Source organism: Mesoplodon bidens, assembly GCF_964165515.1.
Source record: "Mesoplodon bidens genome assembly, chromosome: 19".
Lineage (NCBI taxonomy): Eukaryota > Metazoa > Chordata > Mammalia > Artiodactyla > Ziphiidae > Mesoplodon > Mesoplodon bidens.
In genome coordinates, this window is record NC_138179.1 from 28,820,008 (window position 1) to 28,839,076 (window position 19,069).

Here is a 19,069-nt window from a genome sequence, read left to right on the forward strand (position 1 = left end):
AACGAAGACCCAATGCAGCCAAAGATAAATAAATTAATTAATTTAAAAAAACAAAAACAGAAGCAAAACCAAATCGTGCCTTGATGGAATCTTTCCCCCCTCAACAGCCAATCCTCTAGACAGAACTGACTCCCAGCAGCCTCTGCTTCCTCACCCCAAGGTCAGTGCCCACAGCTGGCTCCTGCTCTTCCTCACTCCAAAATGTCTCCGATGACCCTAAATCCAAGGGACCCTTCCCACCCTCTACCCGGCTTCTTCCACGACCTGTTCTCGGGGTCGCCCCCCTTCCACACCTGCCTGGGCCTGTCTCTTGGTGGAGGTCTCCTTCTGCTGCTGACTTCTGTGTCTTGGGGTTTGCCCTTAGACACCCTCCCGGCTCACTCCTACACGACCACATCAATCCCCACTAAGTCCTTCTTTCATTTTTAAGACTAAAGAAACATATGTAAACAGAAACAAAAATGGCCCTTCATCCTACTGCCCAGATGGCATGTTTTTCAAAAACAAGGAACAAAGGGCCTATCTATATGTGCAGAACTGGAATATTCAGAAAGCCTCAGAAGGTAAAAGGCATGACGCCACACAGTCGTTCCAGCCCCAAACCCTGGAGGCATGTGTGATTCTTCCCGTGCGTTGCCGAGCCTCCCACATCCAAACCCTAGTTCTGTCACTTCCGCTCTGCCTGACGGCATCACTAACTCAGCCTCTCTGCCCCTCCTCCACCACCAGCCGCCTTCCACTTGCTCCCCTCGATGATTCCAACAGCCTCCTTCCCACCTCCCATCCCACACCTGTCCTCCAAGCCAGCTTCTACACAGCGGCAAGAAGCTTCTCTCCTCGCTAAGCCCTCACCCGGGCTCGTTATCAGGTCCCTGAACATGCAAGGGCTCTCCTGCATCCCTGCATCTCAGGGCCTGTGGGGTCAGCCCTGACTGTGGGCTTCCCGGGCTGGCACCTTCTCACCCTTCACGTCTCCGCTTACACAGCAACTCAGGAGGACCGTTCCTCAACACCTATCTAAAAAGGTGTCTGTCTCTGTTCTCATACATCTTAGACTTGTTTTTGTTGTTTGCTTCTTTTATGGTGCTTTTTTTATTTTTATTTTTTTGCGGTACGCGGGCCTCTCACTGTTGTGGCCTCTCCCATTGCAGAGCACAGGCTCCGGACGCGCAGGCTCAGCGGCCATGGCTCACGGGCCCAGCCGCTCCGCGGCATGTGGGATCTTCCCAGACCGGGGCACAAACCCGTGTCCCCTGCATCGGCAGGCAGACTCTCAACCACTGCGCCACCAGGGAAACCCTATGGTGCATGTTATATGGCTATATCATGCTCTTATTCATCTGTTTGCTCGCTTATCTCCACGCCAGCCCACCAGCCACGAGAGACAGGGACTGTCTGCACCTTATGCCCCACCATATCCCAGCACCAAGTTATTTGCAGTAAACTCCGTTATTTCCAATAGACATGCCAGGCATTGTGCTAAGTATTTTGTATAAGCTTTGTCCTAATTTTCACCTGCCAAGTAGGTATTATTTTTTCCCACTGTGTATATGAGGAAAGTAAAGCTCAGAAAGGTTACATAACGAGCCCAGCATCACACAGCTGGGAAGCAGCACGGCCAGGACCCACACCCAGCGGTGTGTCTGGCTCCAAAATCCACACTTGCTTCTCCAGCTGCACTCCCCCCTCATACCATCTAACTCTCCGCATGGACAGCACGGCATCGCCTTACCATGTAGGCTGCAGAAGCCAGTACATAAATGACGGCCTGGGCTCCAAGCTCTGTCACGCTCATCAATCCTGAAATGTTCAAAAAGTGGAGTAAAGTGAACATTTTCCTTATGAAACTAGAACCTAATGTAATTTAAGACAAGCCAAGGGCTTCCCTGGTGGCGCAGTGGTTGAGAGTCCGCCTGCCGATGCAGGGGACACGGGTTCGTGCCCCGGTCCAGGAAGATCCCACATGCCACGGAGCGGCTGGGCCCGTGAGCCATGGCCGCTGAGCCTGTGCGTCCGGAGCCTGTGCTCCGCAACAGGAGAGGCCATAACAGTGAGAGGCCCACGTACCGCAAAAAAAAAAAAAAAGAGAAGCCAAGATTGCCCCCAGAAGCATAATCCAATGGCAGAATTCACTATCTGTGCCAAGGAGAACCCCATTCAGGAAGCATCCAATAACTTCAGCAGCTAAGATGGGATACAGGCTCATTCCAGAAGCCCCCACTTCACCAGGCAACAAAACACAGGGCTTAAGTAGAAAACCATGTGGTGCCCGGGGGTGCAGGTCATCTCCTTCAGGGAGACGGGGGACCACAGTGTGGAGGGAAGGACAGAGGGCAGTGGAACTCCGTGAGAAGCGATGGGACGATTAACGCATTCCAGTGTCCACAGAAACTTTCAGATCAAGTATTATTACCCTCTGTCTCTGCTGTTTTCTCTATTCCTTCACTAGCAGTGGATGGCTAAGGTGAACGCCCGTGACCAAAATTGTTCTAGGTCGGAAAGAAACAGAGCAAGGCTAAAACAGAGCAACATCAGTCACTCTGTAAATGCCCTAGGATCTTGGCACAATGCCTAGCAAAAGTCAGCTGAACCACAGGATGGCCAGAGTCCTGAGACCTGGACTCAGGCTTTGTTCTCCTGCTCCATGACCTTAGCAAACGTCCCTTTCAAAGCTACAAAATGAAAGGCAGTGGGGTAGCACAAAACCTCACCCAACTTGAATAGTGTGCTTATGGTTCGATGAGCAGTGAAACCTGTACTGAAATCTTCCATGAGGGCCTGATGAAACCAAGAGGAAGGAGAAGCAAACTTGGGTCTCCTGAAAAGCTCTGTAGACATGATTAACCAGGCTGTTGACAGGTTTCTACTGAACTGCTGACCAACCTGCAAGGAAGGTTCCGACTTCAAAGGTCCACCACTCAATGCACACCATAAACATGCTGGGGATGGCCAGCTGGATGAAGGAGTCCCACTCCTGGAAACAGTCCCTGGTCCAACCTGGAGGACAGGGAAGAACACAGCATTTACTTTTCCACAGTCTGATACCAACAATTCTATCTCACACGCGTGCCTCCACCAAAAGCTCAGAGACTGGGAGGAACCAGTGTTCACCGGAAAAACAATATATTTTAAAGAGGTCAACAAGCCCAGAGTTTGAGATGGTGGGAACAGAGCTGACAAAATGTAGTGAAACTGAAGTCTGTATATGCCCTATGACCCACACGTTTCACTCCCGTTATACACAGCAGAGAAACTTGTGCAGAGTCCCATAAGAAACCACATAGGTATCCCTGTGACCGGTGTGCTTGTGGGATGATGGGGGCATCAAGGATACAATCACTAGGGAGCTAGAAAACTAAAATACGATGGACGGATACTATAGGGAAGAGAGGAACACTGGGCGTACACGTGGCAGTATGATTAGATCTGAACTCCACTGTGCTCACAAGCAACTAAAGTAAAACTGGATAAACTGAACTACATCGAAATTGAAAATTTCTGGGCGTTAAAGGACACAATCAACAGAGTGAAAGGGCAACACACAGAACAGGAGAAGATACTAGTAAATATTCTATCTGAAAAGGATATCTGGATATCATAATATCCAGAGTATAGAAAGAATTCCTACAGTTCAACAGCAACAACAATTAAAAAATGGGCAAAGGCTGGTGGCACAGTGGTTAAGAATCCACCTGCCAACGCAGGGGACACAGATTTGATCCCTGGTCCGGGAAGATCCCACATGCCGCGGAGCAACTAAGCCCATGAGCCACAACTACTGAGCCTGCGCTCTAGAGCCCATGAGCCACAGCTGCCGAGCCCGCGTGCTGCAACTACTGAAGCCTGCGTGCCTAGAGCCCACGCTCTGCAACAAGAGAAACCACCACAATGAGAAACCTGCGCACTGCAATGAAGAGTAGCCCCTGCTAGCTGCAACTAGAGAAAGCCCACGTGCAGCAACAAAAACCCAACGCAGCCAAAAATAAAATAAACAAAATAAATTTTTTTAAAAAACCACACACAAAAAAGAATCCTTTAAAAAAAAAAATAAAAGACTGGAAAGGAACAAGTAAAATTCTCTCTTCACACATGACATCATCCTATACCTACCCAAAGAATCCACAAGAAAGCTCCTAGAAAGAACAGATCACTTCAGCAAAGTGTCAGGTACAAGATCAACAGAAAGGGACAGAAAGTAGATTAGAGGTTACCCAGGGCTGGGCAGAGGGAAAATGGGAAGTTACTGCTTAATGGGTAGAGTTTCTATTTGGAGAGATAAAAATGTTTTAGAAATGGACGGTGGTGATGGTTGCATAACACTGTGAATGTACTTAAGGGCACTAAATTGTACATTTAAAAACGGTTAAAAGGTCAAATTTTACATTACATATATTATATTTTACCACAATTCAAAAAATAGAAAACAAAAACAGATCTATTGGGCTTCCCTGATGGTGCAGTGGTTGAGAGTCCGCCTGCCAATGCAGGGGACACAGGTTCGTGCCCGGGTCCGGGAGGATCCCACATGCTGCGGAGCAGCTGGGCCCGTGAGCCATGGCCACTGAGCCTGCGCGTCCGGAGCCTGTGCTCTGCAACGGGAGAGGCCACAACAGTGAGAGGCCTGCATAACACACACACACACACACAAAAAAAAATCTATTTTACTAAATTTACAAATGGATGTTAGGATACTTAAGGGACTTTAGCTAAGTTGAAAGTGGTGCTGATTGTTAAGAGTTCCATCTGTTCATGTGATTTGATAAGACATTAATCAAACTTCACTTTAACAGAACAGAGTGATTTGCAAGAAACAGCTAGGATTTTGTATTTGCAATTTTAACTCACTTAATATTAATTCTTACAAGCCAGTAGGTTTCTATGAACAAAAGCTGCCTTCGTAGATATAAAAAAAAAATTCTCACATTGAACCTGTAACTTTTATATTTTCAGTAACTTAAATATTTTATAGAATTTTTAAATTTCCCGAAAGATAAAAACAAAAAAAGTCTGAGAAAAAAAAAATTTAGAGACCAGAATCACATCTTTCTGAACAGTAAATAACATAAGAAATCAATGTCCTCAATACCTCCCCAGGTGTCGACGTGGATTTTTTTCCACCACACGTACAGGAAGAGAAGAGCAGACAAGAAGAACTGGGAAGTGGTGTTCGCCCAGGCAGATCCTCTGAAGGAGAAAAAGGTATCATCACCCGTGAGTACATTCCTCCCAAATAATAAGCTTTCACTCTCACAGTTATTAGATGAGCTCATAGCTCCTGGACTATCTTCTTTTTAAACACCAGATCCATTTATAATAGACTTGTTTTCTTTTCATCAAGATTGAATTTTTGTGGAAGAACCCAATGCTACTAGAAAAGCAAAAGCACATAAAGACTTATCACCCTTCCTTGTTCTGATAGCCTTAAATAAACCATCAAATAAATTCTTAAACATACTTAGTTCAAAGGCTATGGCAGGGACTTCCCTGGTGGTCCAGTGCGTAAGACTCTGCGCTCCCAATGCAGGGGGCCTGGGTTCGATCCCTGGTCGGGGAACTAGATCCCACATGCATGCTTCAACTAAGACCCAGTGCAGCAAAGATAGATGATAAATAAATAAATAAGGCTATGGCAAACAGCTACTGTGTTCAACAACTGGTCTAAGGTCATAGCAGTTTTATTTCCCAGGATTATAATAAATTTGTTTTGTCTTGGGAAATAACCTGAGAGCATCGTCAATGGATGACATTTTATCCCCACAAACAGAATGTGCCCTGTTCTGGCACAGAGAACCAGGAACTCTGCATTCTCTTCTATTTTTTCATTTCACTCTCCTGACCAGTTCTCACATTTTTTCACTTCTTAGTCCATCCCTGTGTTTTTCTCCTCTTAACCACCTATTCCCAAACTGCCCTCTGTATATCTGTTTTAAAAAACCTTCTAAAAGACAGTCTCTGAGGTTCATCTTCAGAGAAGCCTGCTGAGATGCTTATGTGGGTCAATGTCACCGCTTCTCAAACTTGGCCCCTGACTCTTCACTTCCCCAAGGCCAAAGCCTCTTTCGGTTTTCTGGAAGGTGTTACAAATGTTTTTTCATTGATTGGTCTGTGTTCCAACTCTGCACAATCCTTCAATTAAATGCTTTTGTATATATTTTTTACTGCAACCAACAGTAAGAATTAAATTTCCGTCACTATCCAGTACCCACATGCCATAGAAGCAAACGTCTCATGAAAAACACCCCCAGGCCACGTTCTATTTCCTATTCTATTTCATCTTATTTCTTTCATAATATATTTAATTTTTCAAAGTGCTGGTCATGACCCATGAAACCAGTTTTCATTTATAAAGAAACACTGCCCTAGGGAACTCCCTGGCGGTCCAGTGGTTAGGACTCTGCACTTTCACTGCAGTGGCCCAGGTTCAGACCCCGCAAGCTGTGCAGCACAGCCGAAAAAAGGAAAGAACACACTGCCCTAAAGCACCTCAAAACTGCCGGGGCCTGGTCCACGAGTGCTGGTGAGATCACGCCAGCCACGCGCAGGAAGCAGACTCTGAGGGCCCCAAGTGAGGGGGGGACCAGCACGTGGCACCCGCCCAGGGAGGTCTCACTCTGTGTGACCCCCGCCTGCTCGAGCTTCTTCGGGACAGAATCTGGCTCCATTCCTTACAATCCAGGGACAACGGGAAAATCCCTACAGGCCTCTGCCCACTTTCCTGCTTTTGCTGGGGTCACCCCTCCCTGTCTGCCCAGGCTCGGGGTCACCCTCCTCCGGGCAGGTGTCAGCTCCCCGCTCTCCCCAGACTAAGCCCCAACGTTCCTCCCTCCCGGGTTCCAGGGCATCTGCTGCCCATGAGCACAGCTTGGCAACCCCCACTGGGCTGCCCCCTCCCCTGCATCCCAGCCGGCGCACAGCAGGCACTCTACATGGGGAATGGAGGGGTCACTACTCACACCACTCCGAAGTCCAGGGCGTACAGCAGGAGGGCATTCGTGCCCACGTTGAGGACGTTCGCTGCAATGCCGGTAACCACTTGAGGCATGATGATGCCCTAAGAGCCCCGAGCAAACAGGAAACATGAGCACTTTCAACAGCCCATCAGTCGGGTGGCAAGAGCGAGCAGGAAACATATACATGGGTCTCTGCCCCCCGGTTCCCAGCACAGAGCTCCTAAAACCCTTGCCATTCCCTCAGTGCTAAGAGCACCAGGGGCATCTCTTATTCTCATATCTGGTCTTTGACCCCACCTCCGACACAGAGCTCCTGAAAGCCTTATGAAGTCCTTAGTTATAAGAGTACCAGGAGTATCTTCTGTTCTAATGAGGCGACCCAGGATGGGCTCTGGGATGGGGGCCGGTCACCACGATTTTCAGGCTCCCCACCCCCACTCTCAAGATGGGGGACGGGCTGGAAATGGAGCTAATGAACGAGCACGCCCTTGTGAGGACACCTCCATAAAGTCCCAACAGCGCGCGCTTCGGGGAGCTTCCAGGCGGGTGAACACGGGCACAAGCCCCTCCCCATGCCCTGCCCCACGCACCTCTTCCACCTGGATGCCTACATGGATCCTTTATCATGCCGTTTTATAATAAACCGGTGAACAGTGAGAGAACAGTGTTCCCAAGTTCTGTGAGGAGTTCTAGTAAATTAATCGAACCCAAGAGGAGGTCGTGGGAATCTCTGATTTATAACCAACTGGTCAGCACAGGTGATGACCTGGACTTGCAGTGAGCGTCTGGGGGCGTCAGGGGAGCAGGTGCGTGGGACTGAGCCCTGATCGGACGCCTTCTCCAGGTACACAGTGTCAGAGTGAGATTGTACGACACCCAGCTGGTGCCCTGGATTGCTTGGTGTGGGGGAAAAAAACCCCACGTCTGATGTCACTTCTGAGCATGGCAGTCATGTGAGAGTGAAGGGCAAATGCAGGAGGAAGACTGAAGTTTTCCGGAACAGGTGATGAAATGAACGTTCAGAGTTAAACAGGCGACCATTTTAAATGACCGCGAAGTAACCCAAGACCAACAACAGCAGGGATCGGGACCACGGGGCGTCTCCCCCACTGGTGCCGCCTGAGCCAGACCAGCCCAGTGGGTAACTGCCTCTGCATGACAACAGCATCACAGGCCACAGCATCACAGAGAGGAAAGAGGGGACAAGCACACCAAGAGCCAGCCGGGTCCCGGCGTGAGGTCTATAAGGAAAGACCACCTGCGGGGCGCCAGGACCAAGGCTGGGGGCACACAGGGTCACCGCATCCAGGGTACCCAGCGATGCCCGCGGCGGAGCAGGGGTACCGCGAACGCTCATCCCTTTATTCTTACTTGACTCACTTCGTTTGTATCTGCTGCCCACGCGACACCGGTACTTTCTTTAAGTAAGACTTCTGCATTTTCCCCCTGCATTTAAACGGCTGACCACTGTCAAAGTGCAATGGCTTCGTGGACAAACGGTGACACGCAGGCCCTGGAGGCTCAGTTCGGTGGGCTGGAGCGCCTCTCAACTCTGCCCGCACCCACCCTGCCCCGTGCTGCACGAGGCCCCGGGGGGCCCTGCACACGGCTGCGGTGGTGGCTGTGGAACACTGGGTCCTCCTCCCCTGAAACGGGCGCCAGAATCAGTCTGAGGCCGGTGCAAAGCCAGAAACCAGGTGGCCTAGAGGATGTGACGGGCCGGGCATCATCTCTCTAGGGCGGAGCACATCCATCCACAAGACTCCACCCAGACAGAGCTCGGGTAGAACCTCGGAAAAAACTGTCCATTACTTTTATGGAAAATTCCCTAAGATATTTACCGGGGGGTCGGGGTGGGTGGGTGGCAGCCCGGCTGGCAGCGTGGCACTCTGGCCAGTCCCGTGGGGCCAGAACGCGGGCTGTGGACATGCAGGTGGTGACAGTGCTCAGGCTGGAGCCTGGACCCGAGCCGCTACCCTGGGGACCTCAGCGCCACAAGGCCTCTGCTGGAGCCTCAGTGTTCTCACTCGAGTGCACCTCTGTCTAAGCACAGTCAGGGTCGGGGCGCAGAGCAAGGAAGGGGAGCGTTAAGGATGGGCGAGATGGATGCGTGACGGTGGGGCTGCAGGTGCGGCCCGGATGGAGAAGGTGCAGCCCGGTGGGGGACAGGTCCCAGGTGGCCCCCACTTCGAGGAGCCACACGTTTGGTTTGGTCTGGCTCCCGAGTCTCACTGAGCCTGGGGGAAGGGGCGGTGTGAGCTGGGATGGCCCAGGGTCCAGAGTCTCAGACCCCTAGCCCATTCCACCTTGCAGCCTGCCTTCCACCGTAACCCTCAGGCCTAGCCCAGCACTGGGCTGTCGTGTTGGAAAGAGAAATACTCAAAGCAGATCCCTAAGGCAGGATAGCTTGTAGAAAAAAATCTAGTTCTGAATGCCAACTCAGACCCTACCCTCTTCAGCCCTAACTCTCCTCTTCTGTGAAGCTGGGTAAAATAATTACTTTCTTGCAAGATTGCGAGAAATTACTCTCAGCACGCTGTTGGGTGTGTCTGCCTAAAACCCAAACTAGGGAAAGCTAGGGAAAAGCCCACCTCAGAAATACAGACTTTTAAATATTGAAAACTTTAGATCAGACTTTGGAGCCAGGCTGAGTTCAAATCCCAGCCCCTTGGCTTACAATCTGTATGACCTTGGGCAAGTCACATCATCTACATACCTTGGTTTTCTTATCTAAAAATGGAAAAGATAGAGCCTACTCACACTGTTATTAGAATTAAGTTAATATATTTATAAGGCATTTAGAACAGTATCTGGCAAAGAGTAAACAGACAAATTACTGTTAATAAATAAAACAGAAATGCCACGTTGAGTTAGGGAAAAAATATTTACTACACATTTCCAGTATTATGGAGTAAAACTATTAAAAAATCTGTACCTGGGCTTCCCTGGTGGCGCAGTGGTTGAGAATCTGCCTGCCAATGCAGGGGACATGGGTGCGAGCCCTGGTCTGGGAAGATCCCACATGCCGCGGAGCAACTGGGCCCATGAGCCACAGCTACTGAGCCTGCACGTCTGGAGCCTGTGCTCTGCAAAAAGAGAGGCCGCGATAGTGAGAGGCCCTCGCACCGCGATGAAGAGTGGCCCCCACTTGCCGCAACTAGAGAAAGCCCTCGCACAGAAACGAAGACCCAACACAGCCAAAAATAAATAAATTAAAAAAAAAAAATCCGTACCTGACTTTGTAAATATTTTGCCTGCAGCTGGAACAGGAATGTGGCCTGTAAGATAAAATAGAAAAACAGCTCTCGTTGATTAAAAAAAAGTCTCATTCCCACAGTTTACGTTGATTCTGGTTTTTAGTAAGATATTTAATCTTGTTATGTGACCTCAAATTCAGAGACTCGGACCCACACTAACCAAATGCTAGGATAATCAAATGCTAACTATTTGGATCTTCCCAGAGCGGACTCCGTGAGGACAAAAGCGAATTCTAACCAGCTCAGGAGAAACCACCACTCACTGCCTTGACATCTGAATGGCTCCGAGGGTGACAGCTGGCGGTCCTTCCCCAAATCCAAGCGGAGCCCAGGAAGCATCCTGATTAATTTGGAATCAAAAGTAACCCTAACCTAGAGACCGTCATGCAGAGTGAAGTCAGTCAGAAAGAGAAAAACAAATACCATATATTAATGCATATATGTGGAATCTAGAAAAATGGTACAGATGATCTTATTTGCAAAACAGAAATAGAGACACAGACGTAGAGAACAAACGTATGGACACCAAGAGGGGAAGTGGAGGACAGGGTGGGATGAACTGGGAAGTTGGGATTGTCATATATACACTGTTGATATAAAATAGTGTATGAGGGCTGCCCTGGTGGCGCAGTGGTTCAGAGTCCGCCTGCCGATGCAGGGGACACAGGTTCGTGCCCTGGTCTGGGAAGATCCCACATGCCGCGGAGCGGCTGGGCCCGTGAGCCATGGCCGCTGAGCCTGTGCATCTGGAGCCTGTGCTCCGCAACGGGAGAGGCCACAACAGTGAGAGGCCCGCGTACCGAAAAAAAAAAAAAAAATAGTGTATGAAATAGATAATTAATGAGAACCTACTGTATAGCTCAGGGAACTCTACTCAACTCAGTGCTTTTTGGTGAGCTAAACGGGAAGGAAATCCAAACAAGAGGGGACATACGTATACATATGGCTGATTTGCTTCGCTCTACAGTAGAAACTAATACAACATTGTAAAGCAACTATACTCCAATAAAAATTAATTTAAAAAAAAGTAACTCTAGAATAAGGAAGGAAATGTCTTCCCCTTATCAGTGTTTATATTTAATTTAAGCTCTTGGACATCAAAGTGGCACAAGCCCTGAGGATCAGTGGGGTGGGGACGACAGGTCCAAGAAATTTTCAACTTTCGCATGAACAGCACTTTGATAAAATAAACAAACAAAAGGAGGGAGGCCCGTGTTCATGAGCTGCTTCGTGTACCAAAACGCAAGGATGTTCTTGACACTTACCGGAAGAGAAGGGATTAAAATCGTCACAAAGATCTGGGCTATCCTAAAACAGACAACAGAAGAGCCTCCAGTTAATATTAAAACAATTGCTGGTAATGCTGTCTTCAAGCTGAATCCACAGAGTATTTTCTAAAAATTAAAACTAAAACTAAAGATAATTTATATGGGAGAAAGTTAATAACACTTGTAAGCGACTGTTTCTTTGCAACGTAAGTCGACATCACATCAGGCCTGCTAAATGTCTGCTTACTCAGGGGGGCTGGACTTGACGTTTTTCAGGTCATCCTAGGCAGAAAAGCTGGAAGGAACACAGCCAAATGAACTGAAAGTTGGGCAAAATTCGGAAGCCTCTTGGAAGAGCCAGGACTGCAGCTATACCTCACAAGGAAGCAAGACCAACAGTCTCCAGAAAGGACAGCCTGCATCTCCAGAAAGGACAGTCTCTCCCTGCATCCAGTATCCCCAACATCACTGGGGAGCCTGCTAGAACTGAGGGTTAAAAATCCCGACTCTAAAAACAAACGTGAGGCGGCCACGTTGCCCTCTTCTACGCGCTGGGGAAACTGTGCGTGTGCAAAACGCCAAACAGAGAAACTCCGTGAAGGGCAGGTGGGGCCATGTCTCCCGGAGGGCAGGGTCCCTGTGCATCCGCATCAGGGGGTCCCCACCAGCCCAGGGTCCCACAGGCCAGAGTCACAGCTTCCACCTTCCACAGGGTTCAAGTCCAGGTGACTGACCGAAAATGTCAACACAGGCAAGATAACCAGCCAGCCACTGACTGTGACCCTGGGCTTGTGATGCTAGAGATCCAGCTGACCTGGAGACCTCGGGGTCTTGCTTCAGGAACAGGAGGCTCTCGATGTTCAGGAAGAGGGCCCAGCACGGGAAGCAGCACAGCATCAGGATGAGGATGCTTCTCTGAAGGACGATCCCCACACGTTTTAGGTTCTTGGCTCCAAGGACTTGGGAACACAAATAGTGATGGAGAATGCAGCGCCTGGGCCGCCTGCCCCGCCAACAGAGCCCCACCGCAAGTGCCCTGCCCGCCACCAGCAGCCCTGCTGGGTGCTTCCTGCTATCTGCTCCCACCCCAGCCGCTGAGCTGGTTGCCCAGGATGACTGGTCCCCTGCTCCAGGGAACCGGGCAGGAAAGAGCTGAGCTTAAAAGGTGTGAGAAGAACTGGGCGCATGTTGGAGCCTTCTGGATTCATTCAGCAGATACTTCTAGAACACCTACTACGTGCCAGACAGCCGTGAGGCCTGGGAACTAACTCAGCAGGGAGCAAATTCCCTGCTCTCATAGGAAAAAAATCAATCCGGGAAGGGGAAGAGGATAGAGTGTTGGGGCGGTGGTGAGCACAGCTCTTGACCTGGTGATGGGGGGGCCTCACCCAGGGGCTGATGGCAAGAGAATGAGCGGGAGCAGCCTGAGGGCACTGCAGGGCTGGAACAGAGTGGGGAGGGGAGGGGTCACTGGACAGGTCCAAGCAGAGGAACCCCACGAGCTGCGGAGGGGCAGGTGGGAGGCCAGGGCACAGAGAGTGGGGAGGTGGACAGGCCGCTCCCCAGTGCCCCGGCCCAGGCCTCCTCTCTCTGCAAGTAACGGAATGACTGTCTCTTTCTTCAACCAAAAGCGACTGACCTCAACACACATTAAAAGAGACAATGGGACTAAATTAAACACTCAGTAACGAAAGAATGGAAATACCAGTGACATATTACAGAATATTATGCAAATATTAAATGGGAAAGTATACACCGACTTCATTGAAACAGAACATTCTCCAAACACTGTTGAAGGGGAGGGAAAAAAAAAAACATATGTAAATGCTAGAATTGTGTGGGTGCATAAATGTACACAGATTGAAATATTTGCAGGATATTCACCAAAAAGTTAATAGAGGTAACTGGGGGGTGGGCGGGGGTAAATTTTAGTGATTTTTTTCCACTTTTTAAAATACTTTTCTAGATAACCTAAAATTTCTATATGTGTTTGGCCTTTATAATCTTTTTTAAAAGCTATTTAAAATTTGGGAAACAATGTGCCACTATGGAATTACATTTAATAATACAGAAAGATGTCCATTATATATTGATAAGTGGGGAAACAAATTAAGATACAGCCTTTTTGTTAAAAAGTATATATATATGAATAAAAATGACTGAAATGTTGAAATGGTGCAAAAAAAAAAGGGACCCAAGAAACTCTTTTGAAATAAAATTTCATATCCTATATCACGACAATCCAGAGTTAGCTTTGGCCTAAATTACATTAAGTCCTTCAGAGCTGTGTTCAGCTTAGCCTGGAAAAACGATCTCAGGAAACCCTCATGCATTACCTGATGGGAGCCGAGGGCAACAGCTCAGGAGATACTACATTCGCTCAGCACTGCTCCTTCCTTGGCATGTAACCCTGTCCTCACTCTCCCAGGCTTTGGGTTTAAAGGTAGGACTCATCCATCATATACCACCCCGCCCCAGCCATTCATTCATCCATCTGACCACCCACCCACCCACTCATTCATCCACTCATGCATCATATACCCACCCACTCATTCATCCATCATACACCCAACCCATTCATTCATCTACACACTCATTCATCATAGAGCCACTCATCCATCCATCCATCCACCCATCTCTGCCTCCTTCTCACCCATTCAACAAATTTCCAAGGTACCTGCTATAATAGCAAGCACAATGCTGAACCATAGGGCTTCAGAGACTGAAAGGGACACAGCCTTTCTCCCTAAGGAGCTCAGAGTCTAGAAGGAAAACCACTATGGTTATAGATCAGGTGGGTGAGATAAGAGACAGAGCCAGGAGTAAAAGGCCTTGACTGGCATCTGTCTCTGCGCTGGTGATGCCTGTACACCAGCCCAGCGCTCCCAATCCCAGGACAGGCAGTAAGGATGAAGAGAAACAAGCAGAGTCAAGAAACACCACGAGTCAAAGTCAAGAGCAATCAACAGTTCTGCTAACGTGGGGAGATGGGGGAGGAAGCAGACGGCTTCTGGCTTGAGTAGCGAGCGGGTGGTGTACTCCTGAGAGAGGGAACTCTACAGGGGAACACAGGCGAGCTTAATCCTGGATGAGCTGGGTCTGAGGACAGAATGGAGCCTGGCCCTCTGGGAAGAGATGTCAGGCAGGAGATGGCGACGTGAATCTTCACCACCGCTGGTGGCGGGGGAGACAGCAGCCGGGGGAGGATGTACCACAGCGGGAGGTAGGTGAGGGCAGGGGGCTCCAAGGGGCAGGAAGAAGAAGAACAGACACCACAGACTGAGAAGGAGCCACCGGAGAGGTGGCTGGACCATTGCAGGATCTGCAACCGTGGCAACCAGGGAGTGGTGGAGAGCGGCAGTGGCTGCGCTGGTTGAGGACCAGGACGGGGGTGGGGGGTGGGGGGGGTGCACAGGAACGGAATCAGTGATGGGTGCTGAGTCCAGGGCGGTGTCCAGACAGGGACCACAAGGGACAGCTTCAAGCAGCTTGGTTTGAAGGAGAGGAGACAGAGGGGCAGTGGATGAAGGAGGATGGTTTTAGGGTGGGAGGGATCAGACAGGACGGAAAAAGGAGAACAGCCCTGAGTAGATGGACCAGAGGACAGGGTTAGTAAAGCCAGCTCCACTCCATTTACAGCCATCAGCAGCGGGGTATCCGACAAACAAAAGGCCGCAAAACCACAGCCTGTCCTCAGTCCCCTAGATTGGTTCTACAACGAAAGATCATTGACAAAGCAAGGTCTGTGGGGCAGGGTGGTCCTCACCTGAGACATGAGCGTGTCACAAGTGGAGGCCAAGCCAGTTCCAACGGAAACCCCGGCAACATTCACAACCTGCAAGGAACAGCAGAGCAGGTGTGGCACGCATCCGGGACCAGGCGGGAGCAGCTGGTGGTCTGTGTCTCAGATCCCATGGTGTCCACACCTGTCCTTGTCCACTGTCGCACAGAACGTACAGTCTGACTACAGGATCACAGTCACCTGCATCAACCAGGGGAGCCAACAACCTAGTTTTTCCTAAACCCACAGTGTGTTAACAACTTCTGTATTTAATAAAAGTAATGTTGCAGTTAACACCTGAACGTGATACCCCTGATCTACGGTGTACATTTAATGATAACAGCAGCAAACCCAGACTGAGCATGTGCTACGTGCAGGGTCGTCCCAAACCCTTCACACACACAATGCTACGATCACTACTCCCATCTTATGGGTCATCTGAATCACAGCAAGTTTACATCACTCAGATGGCGACCTGAAGCTGGGCAGCCTGGCCCCAGGCTCTGGTCCTCCAGTGAGGAACGGCACCACTTTTGTGTCAGCCTCTCGCCCAGACCCCACCCAGTGCCCCCGACAACCAAGGGCCCAAGCAGTGACCTGCAGGTAAGGGTCAGAGCCCAGCGGAGCTGGGTGGGGGGAGCTGAAGACCCTCGTTTCCATCCTGGGCTCACATCTAGCAGTGATGGCAGCCTCAGGATGACCTTCTCGGCTGAGCCCCCAGGAGTCAGTGACAGGCCACCCTCAGAGCAGGAAGGGGCATCCACCCCAAGATGCTCTCTGCTGAGTCCACCCAGGACAGTGTCAGGGCAAAAGCCCCAGAACACCTCGGCTTTCCAGGAAGAGAGAAAGATGAAGCATGCCAATTTCTCAAGAGTTTTGTACTGAAAAACAATGTCACACGTGAGCCATTTTTGGGTAAATGAATGCACTTTGGTATCATTCTTCCTCTACAACTTCAAGTCCATCTGGGTCAAGTTACTATTCAGAGACGGCTTTGGTTAAAGTCAACAAGTTTTTGCCAACCCAGCCCTGATGTCACACTTTCCTCTCCCAGCAGCCAGTGTGATAAAAGATGCACAGGAACTGCTACTGTATCTCAGAGCATGTTATCCAGGACACGGGCTTCCACATCAGGGTGTCCACTTTATGAAACTCTACAAGAGAAACTCCCTATGACTCAGCATCAAGAAAAGCTGCTCTTCCCTGAGAGATGGCTCAGGAACACTTGGGGGAACCACATGGGTGGGGAGTTCGGAGCAGATCTGCAGCCCCTCAGATGCCGTCACCACCACCCCACCTTGCGTCTTCTTCCATCCATGTGTCTTGGACCCGACTCTATCTGCCTTGAAAGTATTTTTATAAACCAACTCAAATGCTCTGTGGAACAAGGTGGGTGTATAGAAATGTACTTTTCTTTTAAAACCAAACACTTTTGTAAACCCTCTCATACTATATCCTGAGTTTTTTCACAAGGTAAAAAAATTTCTAACTGGGCCTGGCTTTCATAAATAGAGTCTTCTTGAAATGAGCCTATTGTCTCCCTAGCAATTTGTTACAATTTAACAGCTGATTAAAAGCAAAAGTCTGGCCACCCACTGCCCGAGAAGACAGGCACAGACCCCCTTATCTAAGACCTTATCCACACAAATGCCTGACTTTGGAAAATAGCCACCTTCCCACATGCCCTTTTCAAGCCTGTCTAATTTTAGGTTTGTATTTACTGTATTATTTTTTTTTTCATGTTAGTCACACACCAAATCTTTGTTTTTATTGAAATATAGTTGATTTACAATGTTGTGTTGGTTTCAGGTGTACAGCAAAGTGATTCCGTTTTATATATGTGTATATGTATCTATTCTTTTTTAGATTCTTTTCCATTATGGTTTATCACAGGATATTGAGTATAGTCCCCTGTGCCGTACAGTAGGTCCTTGCTGGGTGTATTCCTATTTTATTTTTACTTCAAAAACTAGGAACTCTTCCGTTACCCTCTTATCATTGAGTGCTTTAGGGGAAAAACAGAAAGAGGGAAAGAATCACCAAAAAACACATATAAAATCTGAATTCCCCTCCCAAGATAGGTTTCAAAATAGTTTTGGTGAAATAAATGAAAAAACAGGCACCGTGGGATTCTACAGGCATACACAATCATCATGCTTTAAACCCTCACCATGTTACAGGTGGGAAAACATAAAGGTGCAGAGCTGAGAAGAAAAACATACATTCAGGGGACGCCTGGGTGAGAGCCGGCTGGCTGCTCGGGTCTCCGAAGTTACGCATTTCTGAGACGTCTGCTGGGGCCGCATCTCTGCTGGTACCAGGCTCAGCAAAAGCTAATAGGAGCTGGCCAATCACAAGAAAGCAGGCAGAGACAGACCAGCACAGCCTGGAGGTGGGGGCTCTGGCTGCCTGGGAGTCCTCAGGGACAGTTTTGTGCAGGTCACCCAGCCCTGTCTAGGCAGACACACCCGGACCCCGCATGCAGCTAACAGAAAGCAGTGGGCACCACAAGCAGGGGGCTGAGATGCCCAGAGGTCAGAAGCCGGGAGGGGCGCGACTCTAGCTGCAGGATGGGGGAGGGCAGGATGCAGTCAGGGCGGGAGGAGGGGAGGCCTTGCGGCTGGCAGGAGGGATGAAGGCCAAGCTGCAAGAGTGTAGTAGCAGAAAACAGAAAAAAAGTGATTTTAAGAAATGTGGGCAATTAAGGCAGCAGGGCTCGCTGACTGATGCAGACGGGGCCGTGTGTAGGGTGCTCCCAGGACAGGATGGTCCCCAACAAACAAAGGAGTAGGGGAAAAGAATCAGCACAACTACCAGAAGAGGAACCAGGGAGGACTGGCAGGTGCGGAGAGTTCCCAGGAGGGAGGTGGGGGAAGGCGGCCAGGTGAGGGCAAGTTCTCTGGAGATTGGGGGCGGGGGGGGGGTCACTGGCAACTTTCGGAAGAGTAGGTTAAATGGAACAGTGGGGAAATAGAGGCCAGTTTGCAATGGGGAGAAAAGGAAAATGAAGACGCAGTGTAGACTTTCTGGCAAAGAGCGTAAGTGGATAGAGGCCAGAGAGGGGGCTGCACAAGGATAGACTTGGATACTTTATCTAAATTCAGTAGCACTAGTGAAAGGGAAGGGGCTGGAGGAGAAAGGATGGTTCTGAGTCCAGGTAGAAGGCTGGTCTCAAAGAAAAGAGTGATGAGAGACTTCCCTGGTGGCGCAGTGGTTAAGAATCCGCCTGCCAATGCAGGGGACACGCATTCGAGCCCTAGTCCGGGAAGATCCCACATGCCACGGAGCAACTAAGCCCATGAGCCACAACTACTGAGCCCGCGCGCCTAGAGCCCGTGCTCCGCAACAAGCCACCGCAATGAGAAGCCCGCGCACCTCAACGGAAGAGTAGCCCCCGCCCCCACCCGCCGCAACTAGAGAAAAGCCCACGCGCAGCAACAAAGACCCAATCAATGCAGCCAAAAATAAATAAATAAATAAATAAATTTTTAAAAAAGAGAGAGAAGAGTGATGGGGATCCAGGTGGCAGGGCTGAAGGAAGGGGTGGGGATCAGGCATTGACTGGCCCTGGATTCTGGGAGGGGACCAAGCAGGGGCTGCAGAGCGAGTGAGGATGGAGGGATCCCAGCATGGGAAACACCCTTGAGGGCAAAGGACAGGCAGCAAGGGTGTGGGGACTCGACAGGGCTCCAGGGATAAAGGGTGGTGAGTGTAAAGTTTAAAGCTTCTGCTGTGGGTGCACGCGGAGGGCTGGAAATGTGCAGGGTGTGGGGCCCGATGTGCATTTGGGGGTCCTGGAAGCCAGCGAGATGG

At 49.7% G+C, this 19,069-nt stretch overlaps 1 protein-coding gene across 1 annotated transcript in view; it reads right to left on the bottom strand.

The window, feature by feature from the left end:
• LOC308607032 (multidrug and toxin extrusion protein 2-like) overlaps positions 1-19,069 on the bottom strand; it is a gene marked incomplete at its 5' end in the record, with an annotated part of 49,184 nt that overhangs the window by 26,977 nt on the left and 3,138 nt on the right. The window contains 9 exon segments of the mRNA XM_081218626.1: positions 1,733-1,800; positions 2,884-2,997; positions 5,087-5,184; positions 6,954-7,051; positions 10,184-10,228; positions 11,473-11,515; positions 12,290-12,431; position 12,434; positions 15,242-15,310. Coding sequence (XP_081074752.1) covers positions 1,733-1,800; positions 2,884-2,997; positions 5,087-5,184; positions 6,954-7,051; positions 10,184-10,228; positions 11,473-11,515; positions 12,290-12,431; position 12,434; positions 15,242-15,310 — 678 coding nt within the window.